The sequence below is a fragment of the Periplaneta americana genome, chromosome 16, assembly GCF_040183065.1.
Source record: "Periplaneta americana isolate PAMFEO1 chromosome 16, P.americana_PAMFEO1_priV1, whole genome shotgun sequence".
Classification (NCBI taxonomy): domain Eukaryota; kingdom Metazoa; phylum Arthropoda; class Insecta; order Blattodea; family Blattidae; genus Periplaneta; species Periplaneta americana.
The window spans coordinates 161,407,602-161,431,241 of NC_091132.1; the positions used below are offsets into that span (position 1 = coordinate 161,407,602).

The window sequence follows — 23,640 nt, forward strand, 5'->3', positions numbered from 1 at the left end:
ATATGTAATTGGTTTCGTGGAGTTTTATTACTTTAAGTCAAACTTACAACACTCTAGATGTGCATATGCAAGTAAATAATCTGACGTAGGTGTGTTTACAATCGATTACTGCTGAATTTACATCACATCAAAATACGTTATTTTATGCGCATTCCAAACATTGAAATTCCTTACCACTAGGCTCTTCAAGATTTATTAATAGCAGAGTGCTAGCTCCTTTTACTCAAAGACGGTTTCTAATTACATTTTTTACAAGATTTATGTGCAACTAAATCCTCGCCCACATTTTACGACATGCGATGAAATTACTCTATATAAGTTAATTAGAAAAAATTTTTCACTTCACTTGTTAACTTGCATGAATTGTACCAAATTTTTTAAATCCATTCCTGAACAACTATTGTTCAATATTTTCTTGAACATTGCCCGTGCCATTAGCAATTCATTTACATTCAAATTCTCCAGAACTGATTAGTTGAAACACATCTCTGATTTCATTTTCTCCAATTCCATCTTCGTTTCTGAAGTGCAGTGTGGTTGTCACATTTTTGCACATTTACATTCAAGTTTGAACTGTGAACTTTCCTATATGAACAGATAGAAACTGTCAAATTCGTACCGCAGTGCACTATTCTCTACTTCTACTGCTAATGGCAAACTTAAACTATTTCGCCATAATAATGGTAAAGAATTATTAAAAGTTATTAAAAGAAGTTTTTCTTTCACCTAAACATCCATTTCCCATGTTAACTACAAAGAGAGATAGATGCGATTCAAGAGTGCCAATAATGCGAAGTAAAACTTCACGTTTTTGGCAGGAATTATATACAGCCGTGGACGAATTTGGTTGAAAGAGAGGGAAACTGGAGGAAAAGCTTTAAAATGCACAGTTGAAGGTGTGCTTGTAAGGGTGTTTGGGGCTGAGAAAAACTAAATATGTGGTCTCCAAGCCCGTTAACCACGTTTGTATATCTGGTTTCGTTCCTCCACTGAAAGTAATTTTGAAGGTGAAAAGCCGGAAATAGACGTAACCTAATAGCTAGCACATAAATGACTTAAGGATTACAAGAACAAACGCCCAAAATGTGTTAGGTGGACATTGAAAGGTACTTTATTCTTTCACTGTGTTAGTTGTGTCCAATAAACTCGCTCATATGACAAGTGCGATTTTCCAAGGCTGACCTAAGACTGCAAGAAGAAACACCTGAATTAGTAAGTCTAAACTGTAAATTCCCCTGTGCGAATAAAGTGCGGTAACGTCGCTCATGTAACAGGGTAATGTACGAAGCTAAGCCAGTGCATCTTTGTCGAAAATTGTTTCTAATAGCGGAATCTCTATGGGCAAAGGAATGGAGGTCCGTGGCCCATTTCTTTTAGGGCTCATCCCGATAATCGTCTTAAGCGGGGTTTTCCTAGCAGCGCACTTTTTATGTCGCGTATAACGTAAAACGCATTACTCAGTGCGCTGCGTACTGTGTTCTAGAAACTTCGAAAAACGCAGCAGATGTCGCAGACTCTCAACAGCTGTGATTGTATGAAGAGTATGAACTGAACTTCAAAATGAGTTGTGCATTAAAACGGAAAAAATTGTGTTTGTTATTGGTGTTACTTGACTTTGAGGATGTAGAAGAAGAAATCGATTACCTGGTTCATCATTATTGCATTAGGAAGTCTGTTAGTGAAGTATTTTTCTGTAGAGAAAAGGAGGGAGTTTTCAGAATACTGATCGAAAAACATCTACTAGACGATGAAGTGAAATTTAAAGCATATTTCAGATTCACCCGAGAACAATTCTATTTCCTTGTGAACCTCATGCAAGATGATTTGTCTACAAAACCATGCAATAGAGTGAAAAGGCCTATCTCACCAGCCGAAAAACTTGCTCTAACTCTGAGGTATGTATTAGGAATGGTGTACATACAGAATGATTAATTATTTCACCTCTACAGTACACACAGAAAGTATTCACATGTAATAATGAATCACCCTGTATATTGTATAGCTATAGCTTATATATTTTTAAAATGAATTTTGCATTTTTCGTACAACTACATAGTCCAAGTTTATTCATTAATCTTATACATACCACATTTAAGTTCAAAATTTCCAAAAATGTCCACTCATATCTTCAGAACATTCTACATTTGAGTTTGTAAACATTGTATTGTTGTCACAAGTAGATGACTCAAAAGTTGTGCTGGGTGAATACTGTGACTGCAAGCCTACTGTACTGCTGACGGTTCACCAGTGCTCCAGTTCGAGTTGTAGGATGCGTTTCAGCTTGGCCTGGAGTTCTCCGAATCAAATGTGGAAGCATTTCCCACACGTATAGGCCTGTAACTGCGGACTTCCATTTCAGTCACAAGACTAAAAATTTTCATTTTTGCTTCAGTTCTGACTTCAGGATCAAATTTTTTCACAGTCGCAGCCATGGTTCTGAAGAAGAGATCAGTTTCGTCTTCTGCTTCAGGCTTCATAATTTTTTCAAAGTGTTCTCTGGTCTGTAGTCGCTCTTGTTTTCTTTCATTAAGTAAGTTCACAATGTTGTTCTTTCTGACTTTTTTGGTTTTTGTCTCAGGCGTCTGGCAAGTTGAACGTTCTGGTAAATTTTCTTTCTTTCTTTTCTCTTGATTTTCAGATTCATGTCCTGTGCTCGTAGCATACGAATCGTAAGTTAGTGGATCATCCGTTGCTTCGGAAGCAAGACTACAAATCGTGTCTTCCAGGGTTTCATTACTGTTTCCGCTTTCAGTTTGCATATTAGAAAAACTTTCTCGTTCATCTTCCACTGTATCAAGGAATCTTAGCCTATCCCAATATGATGCCCTTTTCTTCGTAGCAGCGGACCCTGTTCCTGTATTCTTTTCTTGTTTCCGCTGTCTCTTGTAATGGTCCCTAATACTTTTCCATCGCATTTTGCATTGTCCATCTAAAAGAAAAAAACAAGTTATATGTACGAGGATTTTCACATAAAATATACGGTACATAAATTAATGCTTTTCCATTGGGAAATTTCCTATTTAATTTTTTCTTTCCTTTCCAGATTTCTTGCAACTGGGGAGTCATTTCATTCATTGGCATTTTCATACCGCATATCTCCTTCTAGTATCTCCACATTCGTACCACAAGTACTTCAGGCGCTCAAAAGAAAACTGCTACCAAGATATTTACCTAACCCTAATAAAATTGATTGGGAGACAAAGGCAGAAGAATTTTGGGATCGCTGGGATTTTCCTAATGTTTTTGCAGCACTCGATGGGAAGCATGTGAGAACTGTAGCACCTAACCAAACAGGGACTTTATTCTACAACTACAAAGGCTACTTCTCAATAGTCCTTCTCGTTATGGTAGATACTAACTATAAGTTTCTTGTCGTCGATGTCGGTTCCTACGGAAAGGAAGGGGATGCTGGGATTTTTAATAAATCTGAAATGGGTCAGCTGGTAAAAATGGGGTCAATATTTCCACCACAATCAAACATTTTGTTGCCCCATGTCATACTAGGTGATGAAGCCTTCAGATTAGATGAACATATCATGAAACCTTACTGCAGACGACAAATATTGGAAGATGAAGAGAGCACTCAATTGAGCAAAGCTAGAAGAGTTTCTGAAAACGCATTTGGCATTATGTGTTCTACGTTCAGAATTTTTTTCACGCCTATAAATGTCAAGCCAGAAACTGTAGATTTGATAGTTACAGTCTGCTGCTGGCTGCACAATTTACTGAGAGATGACTATATTGCTAAACATCCATGTGATGGAGAGACACAAGACATAATTGATGAACTTCCAGCGGACAACATGATTCCCTTAGCTGGGACTGGCGGTTTCGCAAAATCTGAAGGTTTCAAAGTCAGAAGCAGATTTACTGAATATTTCAACGGTAAATATTTCAAAACTAAAGCCTCGAGTAAAAGAAACAAAAGAAAATGAAGATGAATGAGTGCATTGTTTGTAAAAGTAATTTTAAACAAAGGCAAATTTAATTTTCTCATGTGTTTCATTATTTTGTTGTTCATTAATAATGTAATAATGTAATTATTCTAGTTCATATTTAGATATAAGTTAGCTGTTGAAAGATTGGGTCGTTGATATGTAATAAGATTGCATTCTAGAAATTGCAATTCAATGTACTTCAAAATGTAAGATATTTTCTAAAATTCTAACGACTATAATAACCTTTTTCTGATTATAATTACATAAAATATATTGATGTGAATTAAAATTATAGGCTACTTCATTCATAAAATAAGTTACCTGACTTATTCACCATGTTTCCAATCTCCTTCCAAATTAAGTCCTTCTTTAAGGTATTCTTGAACTCTACTTCCATCATATTCCATAAAACAGGATGTCCAGCAACCATCTCAATCAGCTGTTCGTCTTCTGCGGCTGAGAATCGAACTCAAGGTGGCGCCATTGTTAAAGAAACAATATGTATGAAACAAAAAACCGCACACAACTTCTCTATTACGCAGCGCACGACGTACTAGACTCCTCTAGTTCGAGTTGGTTTACTGCTCCAAGCGCATTACGCTGCCGCACAACGTACTGCGCATCCTTACAAAACACTTCAATCATTTTTTGTTGTCTGAGTCTGCAGCGTATTACGCTCCACGTGTTACGTCGTACGTAACGCAAAATGTGCGCTGCTAGGAAAATCCGCCTTTAGAGGGTTAGGAAATCCTCTGGCAGGATGAATTTATATACACGTATTATGTATCCACTTTATAATTTTCACATTACTGTGCTTAGATAATCTAGAAACCTACGTGTCACGGTCATCTATGTGAATTGCTATCCAGCTAGCTTAGTTATCCTTTCTAGAAAATTCTTTTAGGCGTCTATATATTTGCTGTATAGAGCTAATTAAACTGAGCTAATTTTGGTCTCACCTAGCGCTTAACATTTACGGCCCAAAACAGGTATGTAAATGTAAATATTTCAGTGCACAGTGGGCAAATGTTTTCACTTACCTCGTATGACGTACAGTTGATTCTTGCTTACCGATTGTATGTTCTATTGTCACATTCTTTTTACTGTATTTGTATATGAAACTTGGGTCTTATGAATGCTATTCTCCACATTAATTATTATAAGCAGTATCTGAATGTTGACAGAATGTTTTACTCTAATTACACAGGAGGAAACAAGTGAACAACGCCGTCGCTACTCATGACGTCATCTTATTTACTCGGAAATAAAATACGAAATTACACTCCTGATCTCCTCACCCCCAACTCTCCTTCACTTCCTCTTCTATCTGTCACCTCATATATATTTTATATTTTATATCACTCAAAATATTACTTATTTCACACATTACTTATATTTTATCTACATTAAATCGACTGCAATCCATATCATATTTCAAATTACTTAGGTAGGCCTAATTGTTTTCGTGAATTATTGTCCCAGTCACATGTTGCTAAGGTACCTCATTTGAGTGTAAGCTGTGATGCGTGTCGTAGGAAAGTTGGTCAGGGAGAATTGGGGACAGTTGTAGAATGTGGTTTCATTATGGATGTAGTAACACTGCTAGTGATGAGGTTAGTCTATGTGATAACTGGTCATGTGAAATCTGTCACTATAAAACATTAGTTGTGAAACAGGAGGAAACTATCGCCAACCTACATTATGAGCTGGAACTTTTCAAATTAAATTGGGAAATTACACACTGTATATCGTTTCTGAAACTTATCCGAGACTGATTTGTCTACTCTTGTATTATTTATTCTGTCTCTATCTTCGTGATACATTCTTTTCTTTACCATTTCTATCTCTTACTTGTTACACTCATATCGCAGTCTACTATATATAGAGTCACTAAGCTTGAGTTTTGAGGGTGCTAGAAATAATAGACTGTGACGGTTCTATTTTGCATTGCCTGTAATGAGGCGATATTAGCGATCCTAGTGGTGAGCAACTATATAATGTTTCCATATTTACTGCTTATTGAGCTTCGCGACTCTATGTACTAGACTGTGCTCATATCATTATATCGTAACCTCTTTCCCACCTGATGCTATAATCCTAACACTCCTAATTCTTAGTCCTTACTGACATGTAACATGGCTAATTGATACTTCTCGCTCACTTTGCTATTTACGTCACTTCACTAATTAAATTAATACCTTTACACTATATTCTAATTTTTTACATAATTTAAGCGACTCATACCATTATCTTCCATTGTTCTACACTGTCTTTCATGTCTTTTGTTTTCTTTTTTCACTTCGTCTACTTCCTACTTTACTCGTCCGACACTATTTAGTAGACAACTGCATTTTGTTGAAAACGCCCGAACTAATCCAGTGGAAGAAATCATATATTGAACTTAGACACAAACACTATCGTGAAATCATCGACTTTATTTGTTAGACAACTACTGTATCTTGTCCCTAGTATCACATGCTCATCGGTGCTGATGTACACATTCGTTTGTATTTTTGTGGTAAACTTTGTGTGTTGTGGCGCTTGCAGAGAAATACACACTGTACGTAGATATGGACTTATTATTGCCAAGCTAGCAAGTCTATCTGAGTATTTCACATTCTGCATATTAACTTATGTTACTTAATTTCCTTTTTCAGTCGTAATGGACGTGATCAAGATGGAACCTGGGTCCGACACAATGGGTATACAGACAAGTGGTATCGCAGATATAGAAGAGAAGAAGCCTTTATGTGAGGTATATTGAGAGCAATTACTATTTATTTTCTAAATGCGTAATTTGTAAATAGGAAGGACATTCCTTTGGAATTAATTGTTCTTTTTTCCACGAGATGAAACACACCTAAAAAGGTTGAAAATTGTGAATGTGAAGTTACAAACGGAATTTTATTTCTCATAAAACACACATACTCACAAAATAGTGAGAATACTTACATTCAGGAAATTTATTACAAACAAAAAAAAAAAAAAACCCTTGAAGATTTTTTTTTTTTTTTTGTCGATGGATTTTTAGAAGAGAATTTAAGTATTTTAAAACTGAATCAATAATAGCTTATTTAGAATAATATTAACCTTTATATTTTGTTGTGGATCCTTCTCATCATACTGGCAACAAAATATCATACAATAAATATATTCTTTTACTCGTATATGCTGCGCTACAACACTTTAAAAATAAATTATTTTACTTTTGGTTTTGGAATAGGTAGATATGCATTTGTTGACATCGGTATTAATAAAAATGTGCACGGACTTTATAGTTACGGGTTTCGTGAACAACTTTTATTCTGTTTTGTCTAATTATTTTCTTTTTTATATTGCAGGAAGGGAATTTATTAGATTTGGACGTCACTAAATTAAAAACTGAATGTATAGACGACAGGTATGACATTAAATCGGAGATAGTATTTGAGGAATCTGCAGTGCCAATTGACTTTCCCATGCTGAAGAGTGAAGCTGAGGTGAGTGCAGTTTATGAAGTGTGTTGGTCGGTAGTTCTCTCTCTGTTACTTTCTGGCTGATGTAGCTCCTATTGTCATCCCAGTTATAATTTTTACCCTATCCAATTTTTAAGTTAATTGTTTTACTAGCACTGTTTAGTTTATATGAATTATGTACCGTACTTGCTGGTAATCCTTTAGTGTCAAAATAGATGCCCACATCCTTCACAAAATCATTCCATTACTGACTTTGCTATAAAGATTGGATGAATTGTACATTTTTACTGCCTAATTTTCATGTATTATTGTGCTCTGTGTCTGTTTTACATAATCTTCTGCTACAGGAGGAGTTTTGTGAGTTGGATCAAGTGAAGCAGGTTAAACTGGAAGTAACAGCAGAAGAGAATGAAGTCTTAACTGAGAGGTGAGTGTAATATAAGAGTCCCTAATTTGTTTTTGGTTTTACTGCTTTATTTAAATAATGACAACTTAAACGTATTTATAATTTCAACGTGATTATTTTTTATACGAAGACTCCAGTTCTTGCGGACAAAAATGGCATGAATGATATAATATCCTATCACTATCACGAACATCTGCACTACTGCTACTTTACCACTCCTACAACTGCCAACTAGTGGAGCTGATGTTGCTGCTGTCAAAGAAAATACCAAGGCATAGACCTGCCTTCAACTTTTCACACTTAATAGAGAAGAGTTCCCTGACCATTTTCATTGACTAAAGGAATGTACTCAGGAAATATAGTTCCTGTTGTTTTCTCAGGTCTGATCCGGCAGTTCTAGTAGGCTTTTTTGTATAGCTTTGAAGGAAATGAGTCCTACTTCTCTGCAGCATGTCCATCACAGATCTTAAGTTATAACAAAGAAATTAGAAAATCAGTGTCAATTTCAATTTTTGGATTTAGTAATATTATTATTACGTGAATATGCATTCCCCTGTATCCCAGTAAGGCATGCGTTGCACTCAACTGGCAACATTGTGATGGTTGGTTTTTTATGAGGTGAGAATCAGAAAACCCATTATGAAATGAAGAAAACATTGCTTCCCAGAAAGAAAACTTTTTCATTATCATTTACGCTGTTATTTTCAACGCCAAACAATGGATATAATTAAAAGGTGAAAAAACTTACAAATTATATCAATTTTCTACCAAATGTTCAACTGATTTTGTGGCCACCCACATGTTGGTAATAGCGGGTACTGTCTCCCCGTGACTGTATACTGTTACCATTTGCCGATTCAACTTTTCCATCAGATTCTGGATGTCAGTCTGGTCGATTCTATTGCATTCTTTACTTAGAACATTTCTCTCTAAAGCGATGGTACACTCGTATGGTCGATCGAGGAATCCCAAGAACTGCAGCCACATAACTCCGACTATTCCCACCTTCTATAAATGCAACCACTTGCTGAATTGGTAGGACTTAGTGACATTTGTATACAATGAAGTACTCCAATACTGCCTCAAAAGAGCTTACCGGTCTGTAGACTTCTTTAGAGTCCGAGAAGTTTAGACACAATATTAGAAGAAGAACGAATCTTCTTTTCTGATCATTGTTGCCTCTTACGTATTCAGTATTACGTTGTTACATATCTCAAAATAAATTAATAACTAAATAGCGATGGGTCGTTCATGAACGAACTAGTTCATTTGAACGACTCGTTCAAACGAACTGCTCATAGTTCGTTCATTATTTTTGAACTAATAGTTCATATACAGTTCACGTGTGCCGCACAATTGAACGAACACTGAATGGACTGAATTACCAACTGTAGTTGAATACATACGTGTAAAGTGACTTTGAGTTGTTTTGCGCTTGCATACTGAGTGATTAATAGAATTTTTTATAATAAATTGGGGAAATGCGCACATTCGTGTTTTATAACTTAATAGCGCTCAATGATACCGTTCACATTTCTCTTCACCAAGTTCACACACGATTCGTCCATTCGGGCTGTGCTGTGTCAGCTGTGTGGCGTGCTGTAGATGCAGTGCAGCCAACTCTACCAGATAGGTTCCGACTAACTACTATAATCTCTCTACTATAGAATCTCCTAAACTGATGCGAAAATCTGCCAGGAAATAATATTGTGTATTTAATTTTATAACTATGTTTACTGTGAAGAATTAATTCTCTTGATATGTATTGTAAAAAAAACTTAGAACTTTGACATAATTCACACAGCACTCAGCCAGCAAATGAATCCCTCTTTTATTTTAACACGTATGGGACAAATACCTGTTTTGTGCATGAATTAACGTATACAATTACAATTCACTGCATACAAGCATATTTTCCAGCTTTTATGAAATTCAAATCTGTCAGAATCAGCAGAGAACTGGCAACACTGTGTAGATGTTCTGTAAATACTATTAATTTGTGGTCAATGGCAAAGGTTTGAATGGGTACTTCTACGTCACTTTTAAAACGTACCTCAACAAATTCCATCGCGCCTCATGTTGGAATCCCCTCCAACTCCATAACAACTGAGGTTTAAAAAAAAAAAGTCACTACAGTTCAAATCGTTAAAATAGTTATTAATAATTTAAAATATCACTTCTTTGTCTTGCCTTTCACTGCCTCTCACAATTGTTCATGTTTTTGTTGAAAACTGAGTAGTGAGTACAATAGGTAGGCCCTAACTAAAATAACGCTTTACAAATTTTCACTAAAAAATAAGAGTTGTTCTACTCTTTGCCACTCAGACGATTTCTTGCATCCGTAATTGTGTGTCCTGCCTTGGAAAACACTCTCTCACAAGGCACAGATGTAGCAACAATAGAGCCGAGATTTTGTATAAATTTGGATATACCTCTTTTCTTTCATTCCACCAAGAAAGTGGGTTACCCTTTCTCGATAGCAGTGGTTCCTGTACAAATTTGTCGACCTCGATAATTGCCGATGCTTTGGGGTTTGGGTTTTATTAAAAGAGAGCATAATTAACAGCTATAAAGATATGTATAGCTTAATATTTCATAAAATAATCGATGAAAATATTATCTTGCAAGAAAAGGTCGGTTGGTTTGTTATTTATCTGCAATAAGGAAGGGAGAAGTTGTGTTTCAAGGAAACTTTTTTTTTTGTCCTAGTTGTCCGCTTTATAAGAAGGGACAGGGAGGAAATGAGAGAGAGAAGGTTATGTTCGCTATTCTCTCACTATAGCTTTAGGTCAGAACCTGGTCAGAACTCATTGCTCTGCCATCTATTGACGATTTCATTCACTACTTAGTGATACTGGCAACTAAGTGCGCACGAATGTGCGTTTTGTGCTATATTGAGCTACTTAGTTCCTATTAGTTAATTTGTAAAATGAACGAACTAGTTCATTTGTACAACTCAAGTTCATGTGCGGGAACGAACGAACTAGCTCTTGACAATGAACTATTTCGCCCAACGCTATAAACTAAATGAATCTCAGCACACCTACAATTATTTTAAAAATTCTACAATTTTAAAAAATTTTAAACAAAATGTAGTTGGCCCGGTTTTTTTTTTTTGCCGTTGAGTGTGTATATTAAAGAACAAAAGTACGGTATCAAAATAAACTAACACATTGTTAGCAAAATATTATACAAATAAACTCACTGATAATGTTTATTTATCACACTGAGAACTACATTCAGTAGGCTTATTTCGATCCTTTGAATCTCCACTTCTCTTGTAATTCTGAAATTGAAAATAGATCTCTCTTTTTCGAGACGCTTTTGGGGTCTTCAATTTGTTTTATTATGTTTTCCTTTCTATGGAATAAAATGTCTTCCATTTCTCGCCACCTCAGTAATTAGCGCTTTTTACTATACATGAAACAACAGCTCCCATGTTCATCACTTCCAAAACTTTTCCTGGCCACAATTCCTCCTCATAAGTAAGTCCACATAACTATGTGCCTTTAGCATTAATTTAACAGATTTCGTCTTCCTTTCCACATCTGACTCACTGTCTGTAAATATCTAGAGAACACCAAAAATATCATAATCTGTATCCAATTCAATTTTATCGGTCTCATAGTCACTTACTGGTACGGTTGTTTTCCTTCTGCCCTGAAGTTTTCGTTTTACCGGACCATCATTCGTGCTAGTACCATTGATGCTGGAACAGCCTGTTTCTTTGTTTACTTGACTATAATGTTAAATGGTGTTTTAGAATATACTGAGGTACCGTATTTGCAGAAGTAAATAATCACATTGATCACATTTTATTAAAACAAATATTTAAAAGTGAAATACAACTAAGGTCCACGAAAAATTGTGGTACATAGTTGAGGACTGACTTCTAGCCTTGAGGTTAAACATTTTTCACGGAGAGTCCTTAACCTCTGCCAGTCTAATTATTACGTGAAAGTAAACACTATATAGGCAGGTTTAATTGTACAAACAATCATATATCTATAACGTACCAATTCTACAGAGGAGAGCTTAATAAAACAGAGAAACACAAACTGCATGATTTCGTGTCTTCACACTTTCAATAGAACGATGCACACTGACCTTGGTAAGCATCAATATCATTGCCACGTGTAAGGGTAGATGGAAGCATCTATGGGGAACATAATTCCATCACAGTGGCGCCTTAAATGGCAACCACCGAACTCTTGGGGGACTAAGTAGTACATAATGCTTTTTGGACCATAGTTGGGTGCCTGGACCATAGTTATGGGAAATCACGGTACCAAACACAAAACTTAGTTTCAACTCATAAGTAAAAAACTATCATCTCAAAAATGTTTTGCAACACACCTTCTGATCGATACGCCTTACTTTCAGCAATCTATACAGAAACTACTGGCTAAAACAGTAGCCGATGTTCGTTAGTAATGTACTGCTGTTACGATGTAGATGGAAGAATTTATACAATTTTTGCAGCATTTATGATCTTCTAATTGAGTGATTTTATATACAGGAAAAGATTCTTTAATCAGTGCTCGTTATGAAGTAAATTTGTGTGTGTCTTTTATAGGATATAGCAGTAATTTTGTTGACTTAAGGTGCATCTACATGGTTCAATTTTCCATACATTTACGTAAACAGTTTGGGTATAATCTTGAAAGAATCAAATTGAAAACGAACGTTCAATTAAGATGCATACAGATTTTGTGTCTACACTTTGTGCTGTGTTGAACGTCACCTTCACTGCGTATATATTAATTAATAAACATTAAATATCAATCCAATACTTAGACCTACTAGATTCGCTTAATTGCTTTTGAACACTCGATAGACACTCGTATCTTTAATCATACTTGCCGCCATTTTCAGCCTAAAAGGTGTGGCATCACCAAACAAAAGTATTATCAGTTTATTCTCGGCAACCTAAATCAATACCTGTTCGCTATAATTCTTAACTTTATTTCAATCGGTAATTATGAATGGAATTATAGGATGGGGTAGTTTATTTAAATGCAATTTTAATCCACTTTATTTATTACAGAAGAAAATAATTCAAATATATCTTCATAAACCTATTGATTTTCCATCTCAAAAATTGTTTTTTGACTTTATAATGTTCTTAAAATAAGAAAAATTTATTATATTGTATTACTCGTAATAAAATTCTTACATAAATATTGAAATAATTTTGAATTCTATTCTCATGGTTATGAAACAAAAGATATGAATTCTTGAAGATTGTTTGAAGTAAAATACAACACTGCTACAGTATTTAATCATAGTAGTAATTTAGGCCCAAAAATATATAACAAATTTATATTTAATTATCCTAATCTTGTCAATTCTAATACTTCTTTTATTATATTTAAGAACTTATGTATGGAATTTATAAAAATTAAAAAATTGGAAAATTAAATTTATATATTCTTATTGCGTAGTAGACATAGGACAAAGTAGTAATTTAGGCCCAAGAATTTATAACAAAGTCATATTTAAATATTCTAATCTTTTCAATTCTTATAGTTCTATTATTGCATTTAAAAAGTTAGGTATGTATTTTATAAAAATTAAAAATTTGTGAATTTAAAAGTATATATTTTTTATTGCTTAGTAGACATAGGACAAATTGTATTATATACTTTTTAATTTCAATTCAGGAATCCACCCCTGAGCACGAGTTCTACTCATTCAAGGGCGAGCTAAAGTGTGTCTCTTTATATTATAATTTATGTTATAATTATTAGGAAAACGAACATTTGAACTAAGTAAGGCACAAAATATACATCGGGTAGCTTTCAATTCCTGCATACGCTATAATTTTTAGTCCAAAAAGGCATGTTCAATTGATTGCGTTTCGTGCGCTATTGCATGCATTCCATGAATGCGTAAAATTGAATGAAAAGTTGAACTGTTAGATGCACCTTCTGCTTTCGTCATCCTTGCTCCAACTAAACGGTCCTTTTCTTCACAGCATTAGACTGCCAGGTTACTCCAACAATATTGCAGATGGTGGGTACCGAAACGCAGGCGGAAAGCAATACAAATGTAAAGAGTGTTGCAAATTGTTTCTCGACCCGGCAAAACTAAAAAGCCATGCTCTTTTACACAAACGCAAGAGGCAATTCAGTTGCAATTTATGTGGTAAAAAGTTTTTGCAACGTGGGAACCTCAAGAGACATGCAGTCGTACACACAGGGGAGAAGCCATTCAGTTGTGATGTATGTGGGAAGTATTTTTCATCAGTTGGAAGTCGCAATAGACATTTATCGTTACATTCAGGCGAAAAGCCATTCAGCTGTGATGTGTGTGGAAAACCTTTTGCAACATTCGAAAGTTGCAATAGACATATTATAACCGTACACACAGGGGATGGGCATTTCGATTGCGATGTGTGTGGGAAGAAATTTTGGGAATCCAGTAATCTGAAAAATCATATACGTGTACACACTGGTGAGAAGCCATTCAAATGCGAAGTTTGTGGGACATGTTTTACGTTTGTTTCAGGTCTGAAAAGGCATGCTAACACTCACAAACGTCAGAAGCCATTAAAGTGCGAAATATGTGGGAAAACATGTGATCGGTCGGTTAACCTCAAAACAAATACACTCGCACGCACGGGCGAGAACGTATTTATTTGTGATATGTGCGAGAATATCGTTCCGAATTGGTAAAATTGAGTGATGATGGAATCATACAGCCAAGCGAGAAGCCAATCCGCTGTGATTTGTGTGGAAAAACTTTCTCGCAGAAGGATTATTTAAAACTGCATTTACGCGTACACCTTGGCTTCAAGCCATTCAAATGCGATGTTTGTGGGAAAGTATTTTTGTCTTCTGGCAAGAGTTTCACTTATACAAATTTCAAAAGGCACGCGCTCATAGACATAGGCAAGCAGCCTTTCACTTGTGATATGTGTGAGAAGTCATATAGGCGGTTGGCAAGTCTTAAGAAGCATGCACTAGTACACTTAGGCCAAAAACAGTTACGTTGCGACGTTTGTGGTGTACACTTCCCATTTTCTTCACATCTTAAGAAACATTTAAGCACACACGCACTTAACAAGAATCTCACTTGCGGTATTGGTGGTCAACTTTTTTTCTCTACTCGAGATCTTAAAAGACATGTCGCAACGCACGGCGTTGACAAGCCATTCAAATGCGATGTTTGTAGGAGAACCTTCTCTAAGTCTTACAGCCTCGTAAGTCATTCTTTGTCACACACAGGTGAGGATACTCAAATGCAACGACTACGGAAAGCTGTACGCGTGTTCGAATTTTCTGAAAAGACATGCACGCGTACAAACAAGCAGTAAGACGAAAAATTCCCACGTGTGTGAGAAATTAGTCTTATCAGGTTTGAAATGCCATTCACGCCATCATACAGCCTTGGACGTATTGTAATACGTTTGTCGCCTTCTGGAAGTATCAAAATACGTGCAAACTTAAACACAGACAAAATAAAAGTGTCACGCATTATCTGTAGTCTGTCATTATGTCTGTAAATCCAGACATCATTTTCAACTACTATATTTCGTTGCTATTTTATGTGGTTTTGAGATAATCCAAATTGTGTAGGTATGGGAGAAGAATATTCGAAGATATTTCGCGAATATTTTGTGTTGCAGCTGATACAGTGTCACGTCGTAAACAGTGTAGAAAGATATTTTGTATATGTGTGGAAAAAATAAAAAAAATTCTGTTTACATCTTTTGTGTTAATTGTGTATTTATACAGGATGTTAGGGGTATAAATGCCATCCTTTTCACAGTCTTCGGGGTGGTCTGCAGAGTCAAAAAATGTTCATACTACATAGGCTCAAAACTTTAAAGTGTTCCCAGAAAAAATATCTCTTTATTTTGTTTGTGTTAGACTATTTATATCGTTAGTAAAATTACGAAAACAGTTACATCAATAGGTATATCTAGCAAAAAGTTAATACTAGTTTAAATATATATTTATTTGCTCTATTAGGTTTTCGTGAAATTAAGTAATAATGCATACTTGAATTTGTTAATATTTTGTCGTGAGAGACGTGGCAATATATTCGGGAGGATTCATGCAGCTGACAGTACTTTGCACAGATGTGTACATCTCAGGTGAGTTCAAGCTCCCTGTCCATAGGTCTCCTGCCTAGTGAATGGCAGTTCAGTACAGGTATTCGATAAAAAAAAACTTACACTGCCAGTCACATGCAAATCTGACTTTCAGGTAGTAACTCTCTGTAAAGCAGGGTTGAATGCCACTGTCACAATTTTTCCTTTATATCCACACAACTCAAGTGGGGTTAGAAGATGCCAGAACCCAACTTTGAGTGCACAAAAATTCTGTGTGACTTAAATTGTGGCTTCCTGTTAACGTACCTCCAGTAACAAATATATTATGCAAATCTGGCTTTCAGGTAGTAGCCCCCTATAAAGCAGGTTAGAATAATTTCAAGGAAAAATTGTTCCGGGGCCGGGTATCGACCCCGGGTCCTTTCGCTTAGCGCACGAATGCTCTACCGACTGAGCTACTCCAGGAACTTTACACGACACCGTCACAATTTTTCCTTTATATCCACACAAGTCAAATGGGCTCACAAGACAACAGAACCCAACTTTGAGTGCACACAAATTCTGTGTGACTTAAATTGTGACTGTGTCTTGTATAGTTCCTCGTGTAGTTTAGTCGGTAGTGCATTCGTGCGCTAAGCGAAGGGTCCCACGATCGATATCCGGCCCCAGAACAATTTTTTCTTGAAATTATTCAAACATGCTTTACAGAGGCTACTACGTAAATGTCAGATTTGCATAATATATACGTTAGTGGAGGTACGTTAACAGGAAGCCACAATTTAAGTCACACAGAATTTGTGTGCACTCAAAATTGGGTTCTGGCGTTTTGTCAGCCCATTTGAATGTTATGGATATAAAGGAAAAATTGTCACGGTGTCGTGTATAGTTCCTGGGATAGCTCAGTCGGTAGAGAATTTGTGTGCTAAGCGAAAGATCCCGGTATCGATACCCGGGCCCGGAACAATTTTTCCTTCAATTATTCAATGTCAGTCACAGTTCAGGAATATCATATGTTATAAAATTATTTGGAAAGTTGTCGTAATTCAAATGTGGCAAGAACGATGTACAATCAACGTTTTCCGGAAAGAAAGTCACCTTATCGGCGAACTTCTGTAGGAGTTTCGCAATGATTATTAGAAACTGGGAGTCTCTTTCCCCGCTTCGAAAATCACACAACTAGAAATTTATTTTAAAATGATCCTGCTTTACGGAAGCTGGAGAGATTAATTTTGCATTAGAAAAAAGTTCGTGTGATTTTTTGCGGTATACCGTTATTGTTAATTTTTAATTACAATAAAAATGTAGCAATATTGTTAAATAAAATGGAAATTTATCACAATGTTCAATTAATGAGAATTATTCAGTTTGAATTTGCTGCTCCTTTTATGTAAACAAGAGTTGTTCTAGTCCGCCCCTGCATTAGAACAGCATCAGTATTGTATTGGTATATCTGTATCCGCTTGAACTGTACTGGGTACTTGCAAACCCGTATTCACCATCCAGCAATATTGCCGTATCTCTATTATTGTAAACTTTAACATTTAATTAAGTATTACAGTTAGAGAAAATTGTGAGGACATTTTTTTCTTTCTTTTGTCATGAATAATGATCACTTGAAATAATGGCACTTATACCCCGTATACCCTGTATACCCATACTCGGAACAGCGGAAAACCTTACAGATTAGAAACGCTAATGTCGTGTTTGGGTAGTCTCCTGCAGAAATTTAGAGTGTATTCCGCATCATATACAAAATGGAACACATAAATGGATCGTAAAAATGTGTGCACCAGTGGGATGTTCTGGAATCAGTAGCTATCGATAGGTTATTTCATCGATTTTTCTTCCGTATGGTGTATAATTTACAATTAGGAAAGGTATCATGTATCATCCCTGGTATTAATTATAATTTTTAAAAACTGTTTCACTTTGTTTAGAATTTCGAGCATACTTAAACGTAACTTATTAAATTTATTGGCAATGCTGTCAGAATTCTAAAGCCCAGATTCTCTTGAGACTGCTAGGAAATTCCCATTCAGACACAAAAAATCTCTCCCTTTTACCAAAATGAAATATTCAGAACAGATTGCAACAACAGAATAACGTCAATTTAGTACCGGTAATTATAGTAAGTGCAACAGACAGTGCTTATGATCAAGAGATAACTATAATAATATGAAGGTATTTAATTTTCTGTACTTTATAACATTCTTATGAATTAAAAAAATCTTTACAACCTTTTCCCAATATGACATCTGTCTAGAAAGCAATGCAGAAAAAAAATGAATTTAATAATGGGTTATAATGTAGTGCATATAAAAATAGCTGTATATTCATAAACATACATCATTCGCCCTGGAAACATTCATTTCCACAATGTCCAACCATAGTAGTAACATGTAGGGGAGAAGTGGGTACAGTGAGACATTTTTTATTAGATGGTAAATTTTGATGTTGAAATGTTTGTAACAGTGGAGTTGTATGATACATGAGTAAATTAACAGTATTTTCATACTCGATTTGATTCCAGTAATAAAGGTGAGTGATGAAGAAATAATTCGTATTTTTTCGCCCTAGGAGTAAAATTTTGGCTTGTGTTTAATGAAGGTTATATTGGATATGCAAATGAAATGGAAATATGAATGTTTTGTTATCTAATACAGTACTATGGTATTTGACGTTATGTTTGCAAAGTTTCGTCTTTCTTATTTTGATTTTGAAGTGATGGCGCCATTTTTAAACGAACTATGCGTAAAGGGAACTGTGAGACATGCCATTGAAGGGTACACTGAGACGTCTCACTGTCCCCATGTACCAATGATTTGCAAAAACAAACTGTGCTTATATTACATTTATCAGTAACTAACATTAAAAATGAACGTACTAGTAACCAATTTAGGAACTATAGCTTAAAATAAAGGATACATTACATTTTAATGATTTCATAAATAAAAAATTATTCAGAAAATTTAACAAAATGTTCAAAAATAATCAAGAATTAAATTAAATTCTTATAATTATAAGCTTTGTTGTCACCAAAAATTCAATGGAAAATTCACTTTTCCAAATGTTCCAGATGTTTCAATGGTTTCGAAGTCAGACATCAAAATGATTATAAATAAGTCTACAGAACATGGTAAGATAAAGAGACTGCAAATTTCTTTCCTTTTGAAATAAATGTAAATCATTTCAATGTCCGTTAATAGACACTGTGATGTCTCACTGTACCCTCCTGAATGGGAACAGTGAGACATTTGAATTTTTTTGACAAACACGCATTGTATATTATGTCCTTTATCTATTAACATTTTTGTTTATGTATTATTGTACTCCATGTTTTAATGTATATTTCTATTGCACTTGATTTAAAAAAAAAATATTTGAAATTTCACTTGCATACATATGTCGTAATATTTTGTGTCTCACTGTATCCACTACTCCCCTACCGGTATTTTAGTATTCTATTTTCATTTCTTCTATTTCTAATTTGTATAATTAACTTATACTGGTTCTGTTTCTTTAAAAAAAAACTGAATTTTTTCGATCTTAAAATAGAATATTAAAGACAGCTGCGTATGTTATTTTTATATGAAAACCAAGTCGTAGACATGAATAAGATATTATTGGCCACAAACATGATACTCATTGCTTGACTTGTGCCTATCAAAGTCTCAATAATAATAGTGATACAGAATTGCTCTATTCAGATGTAATACACAATCGTTGTTTAGCAGATAATAGCTACAAGAAGAAACATAAAAATATAGACGTCATTCATAAAAAGTCTAGAAGATGTAAATTTATACTACGTGTATATGGAAAGTTGTAAATTGCAGATAATAAAGAAGTTCACCAGACTTCAAAAAATCCCGAATTTGTAAGAAAGCTATCATCATCCCGCCAAGTATCTGAAATTCACGTATCGCGTGATTTTTCCCGCCATCTGATAGCACTGCATATCAGAAAGTTTTGACACCCTAGTTGTACTCTAAAGAGTTAATACTACGTCGATGTCAGTAGTGACGTATATGCTGACATATTGAAGTTTCTAAAAGTTCGGAAAGAATCGTAAGCGATTGGGACATGTGTTCCTTTAACGTCCTCAACTGGAGTGCTAGGAATTTCAACGAAAAATTATTTTCTGAGCCTTGTACTTCGGCCTGAATAGCACTGGGGAACAAATTTTTTTCTCATTTTCTATTGCGTGAGACTTTTCAACTGTTTCAGCGTATTTTTCATCGCTAATTTCAAATTGAAATCGTTTCTCCTGTACAAGTCATAGTTATCACGCTATTTAACACTTTAATTTTTGCACGAAAGGACACCTTTGGGTATTTTCAGCTAAAGAAAGGCGAGTTCACCTGCTATACAAGCATTAAATTTTCAGTCACGTGTATTAGGTTATGTTTGTGTTATTTTCTGCTTATACAGCGAGTAGCATGGGATTTTCTTCGTGTATGTGCTATCTACGACCAAATATTGTGCGATTCACGAATTTCAATCTTCATGAGCCGCCACTGATTAGCGGGCTATATAAGCAGCCAGGGGAAGCGATCAAGTTGGCAGTGGTGATGGAATACATTTACAAAAATAATACCGGTAAAAGCCTACAGCGTATTATGCAATGTATTTTGTTCTAATACTTAATATTCTAGTCTCTTAATGTTCTCCATTTTCTACATAATATGTAACTCATGCCTATATTCAGAGTTCAATATTTATAGACTTTATCACAGCAGAATTTGAACTCGTGCAGTTCAAAGAGCAGTAAATTCAAACACGGCAGTCATATTTATAGTCGAAAAAATATAAAAAAGACGGCATATAGGGTGACCTCACCAGTAGTTGACCGGGACCCAGTTGTTGACCATATGGGAATGTTTTAATTAAAAATAAGCATTTTGGCAACAATGAAAAATATTTCTTCAGTTATATATAATCTTTAACATCTCTTTGTTTCATATGGCAACAGTATAACACGAAATTATGGTTTTACATAAAGCAGGAAATTTGGGAAACAAAGCTTGTGTTTGCAGTATGGCTTCAGCTGGTGCTTGCTATTAGGGAAGTGTTGTAGCAGGTGTACAGAAATATGAACACTGCTCTGAAATATAATTATATTATATTGAATGAATGCATATTTTGCCTTCTACATAAGCTATAGAAACTATGTATACAAACATTTTCAGTTTTTAATAGTTCTTATGAGTAATTAGTAGGGGTGGTCATTTACTAGTTCTTAATTTTTATCAAGCACCAGTAGTTGACCAGACCGGTCGACTACTGGACCAGTTTAAAATAAAGTGATATCCAGTAGTTGTCCATAACTTGCAAATGTGATCCTTCCTTTATATGTAAATCATGTAGATTGTATGTAATCTGTGTTTTAAATGTTTGCAACTATTTCTTATGACTAGGTCAAAAAATGGAAAAAAAATTCTTCAAATAATATATAAAATAATCCTAAAATAATGGAGTTAAGGATGCTCAAATGACTTTATTCCAATTCGAATATTGCAAGAAAATACGAAATACTACATTTCACCCTGACTAATAAGCTGAAATCCACACGTGTGGAGTAATAGTAAGGCATCTGGCCACGAAACCAGGTGGCCCAGATCCGATTCCCGGTCGGGGCAAGTTACCTGTTTGAATGTTTGAGGGTTTTTTTCCGGGGTTTTTCTTCAACCCAATATGAGTAAATGCTGGGTAACTTTCGGTGCTGGACCTCGGACTCATTTCACCAGCATTATTACCTCCATGTCATTCAGACACTAGATAAACTAAGATGTTGATAAAGCATTGTAAAATAACCTACTAAAATAAATAAAAATGAGCTGAAGGATAGAATGCCTCCCCCTAAATTGATGGCCACCGTAGTTGCCAAATTGTGTGCAGAAAATAAAATTCTTCTGTTTGTCTTGCTTATAAATGCTACACACATTCTATAACCTGCTGATATTTCTGTATTTGAGATCTTAAAAACTGGATGGAAAAATGCAGTTGAGGATTTGCCATATAAGTATTAGAGATGTGCAGTATAAAAAACAAATTTTCGTCAGTCACTAGAGTGAATGTTCGATGAAAGAGCCACTCCAGAATGTTTTCCGTAAATGCGGCATCTTTCCACTTGATACAAATTTAGTAGATTATTCTCAATGTATGAGCCTTGAGTTTGTGTGTGTTGATGGAAATGGAACTGTAAACCTCAAACCAGCAAAGTTTAATGTGAAATTCCAGATGTATTTGGAATCGGCTATGAAAGCTGGATGCACTGAAGAATTTAGAACTATTGTAGATAATGAAAATTGGATTGGAGATGACGTGGCATTTGATCTCTCCTGCAATTGGTTAAAATTACGGAAAATATGCATACAACCCATTAATTCTAACAATACTGCTGATGGTGCCATATTGACTTGTCAAAAACACTAATGTTGAAGAAGCACAGCAAAATGGAGAAGAAATGCAGACTGAGGAAATGCAGCAGAAAAATGTGTTTACAACATGAGATTATGAGTAACAGGTGGCTAAAATATCATTAGGATTTAAATGTTAACAAAAAGAAAGAAATACGGAGGAAAGGTAGAAAAAACAATGTGGAGAAAAGAAAAGAGACGGAAGTAATCAGGGAAGATCAGATAGCAAAAATTCTAAAAAAAAAAAAAAAAACCAAAGGCCTCTCAGTCAGATTGCTCTGAGTTTGAGCTAGAATTCCAGACTTCATCATTGGACTCTGATGACATGCCTTTGGACATTTCTGAGGAAGCTAGCAACAACCAAAGCAGTGGCGATGAGAACCATATGAAATATGGGTCGTAGGGCATTGTGAAATATATATCGAGGGAAACTTGTCATTTACTTTGTGGGAAAAGTGGTGAAGAAAGAGGAAGAAGATTTTGATGTATTTGCTCACCAAGTAGCTGGAAATGTATTCACGTGGCTGGCACAAGAAGATACTGATACTATATCTCAGGATAGAGTGCAGTGTACTTTTCCTGAACGCAGGAAAACTATGAAAAAGACACACTTACGGGGATTCATATTTTCAGTTTTATAGGTTAAAATCTTGGTTAGTATGTAAATGCATTTTTATGTAATAGAATATGTGTCTCTTCTGTGTTAAAATAGCTATATCTAATTTTTTGTAGTAGTGGTCAACTATTGGTCGAAAACTGGTCATTTACTCTGACACATTGCGGTCAACTACTGGTATTTTTGTAAGCCACTAGTTTAAAAATAAATTTCATCATGTTACATTGCTTTACACAAACATTGAATAGCACCATTGCTTTTGTCAATATTTTATTGTAATTTTACTGTAGATATCTTTTCCTTGTGACTTTACCTTCAAACAAAATGGACATTTAAGAAACGAATGTTCCTTAACTGGTCAACTACTGGTGAGCTCACCCTATCTAAAGATGTTTTGTGCGTGCAGAACGTTCAGTTTGGGGACCAGTAACAACAGTGTGGAATGAGGTAAGAAACATTACCTATTCAAATTTTAAAACTAAGGAGTTGCAGTAATAGGCCTGCTACTAACTTGTATTCTTTGGCGTGATTGTTAATGATTATTATTGTTACATTTTCGCCATAACATCTGTATGATGGAATTAAAATTTAGGATATTTCCAAGGTATTTTATCAAGCTGGGACATAAGTAATATTCACCAAATATAATACACAATTAAAATTATTAACACTAAGGTATAATTATTTTAAATTTCCTAATGTAACCTGATAACATGTTCTCAAAGTATTATGTATAATGACAAGCGC

The 23,640-nt window shown here is 35.1% G+C and overlaps 2 protein-coding genes across 2 annotated transcripts; both read left to right on the plus strand.

Moving 5' to 3' along the window:
- The first annotated feature begins 1,560 nt into the window (after positions 1 to 1,560).
- LOC138691658 (putative nuclease HARBI1) lies at positions 1,561 to 4,150 on the plus strand. Its single transcript, XM_069813864.1, has 2 exons — positions 1,561 to 1,895; positions 3,044 to 4,150. Exons 1-2 carry the CDS (start codon positions 1,561 to 1,563, stop codon positions 3,933 to 3,935), a joined length of 1,227 nt encoding a protein of 408 aa, XP_069669965.1. The 3' UTR covers positions 3,936 to 4,150.
- Positions 4,151 to 4,786: 636 nt separating this feature from the next.
- On the plus strand, positions 4,787 to 15,526 carry LOC138691663 (zinc finger protein 506-like). The gene is made up of 5 exons (XM_069813875.1): positions 4,787 to 4,927; positions 6,596 to 6,693; positions 7,280 to 7,417; positions 7,741 to 7,820; positions 13,777 to 15,526. The coding sequence occupies exons 2-5, from the start codon at positions 6,601 to 6,603 to the stop codon at positions 14,474 to 14,476; spliced, it is 1,011 nt and encodes a 336-aa protein (XP_069669976.1). The 5' UTR covers positions 4,787 to 4,927; positions 6,596 to 6,600; the 3' UTR covers positions 14,477 to 15,526.
- Positions 15,527 to 23,640: the final 8,114 nt, after the last annotated feature.

Excerpts from the sequence above, each read along its gene's own strand:
- LOC138691658 (XM_069813864.1), top strand. The coding sequence starts at position 1,561 with ATGAGTTGTGCATTAAAACGGAAAAAATTGTGTTTGTTATTGGTGTTA. Across the intron at positions 1,896-3,043 it reads AAACTTGCTCTAACTCTGAG|ATTTCTTGCAACTGGGGAGT; the intron begins GTATGTATTAGG and ends TTTCCTTTCCAG.
- LOC138691663 (XM_069813875.1), top strand. The coding sequence starts at position 6,601 with ATGGACGTGATCAAGATGGAACCTGGGTCCGACACAATGGGTATACAG. Across the intron at positions 6,694-7,279 it reads AGAAGAAGCCTTTATGTGAG|GAAGGGAATTTATTAGATTT; the intron begins GTATATTGAGAG and ends TTTATATTGCAG. Across the intron at positions 7,418-7,740 it reads TGCTGAAGAGTGAAGCTGAG|GAGGAGTTTTGTGAGTTGGA; the intron begins GTGAGTGCAGTT and ends CTTCTGCTACAG.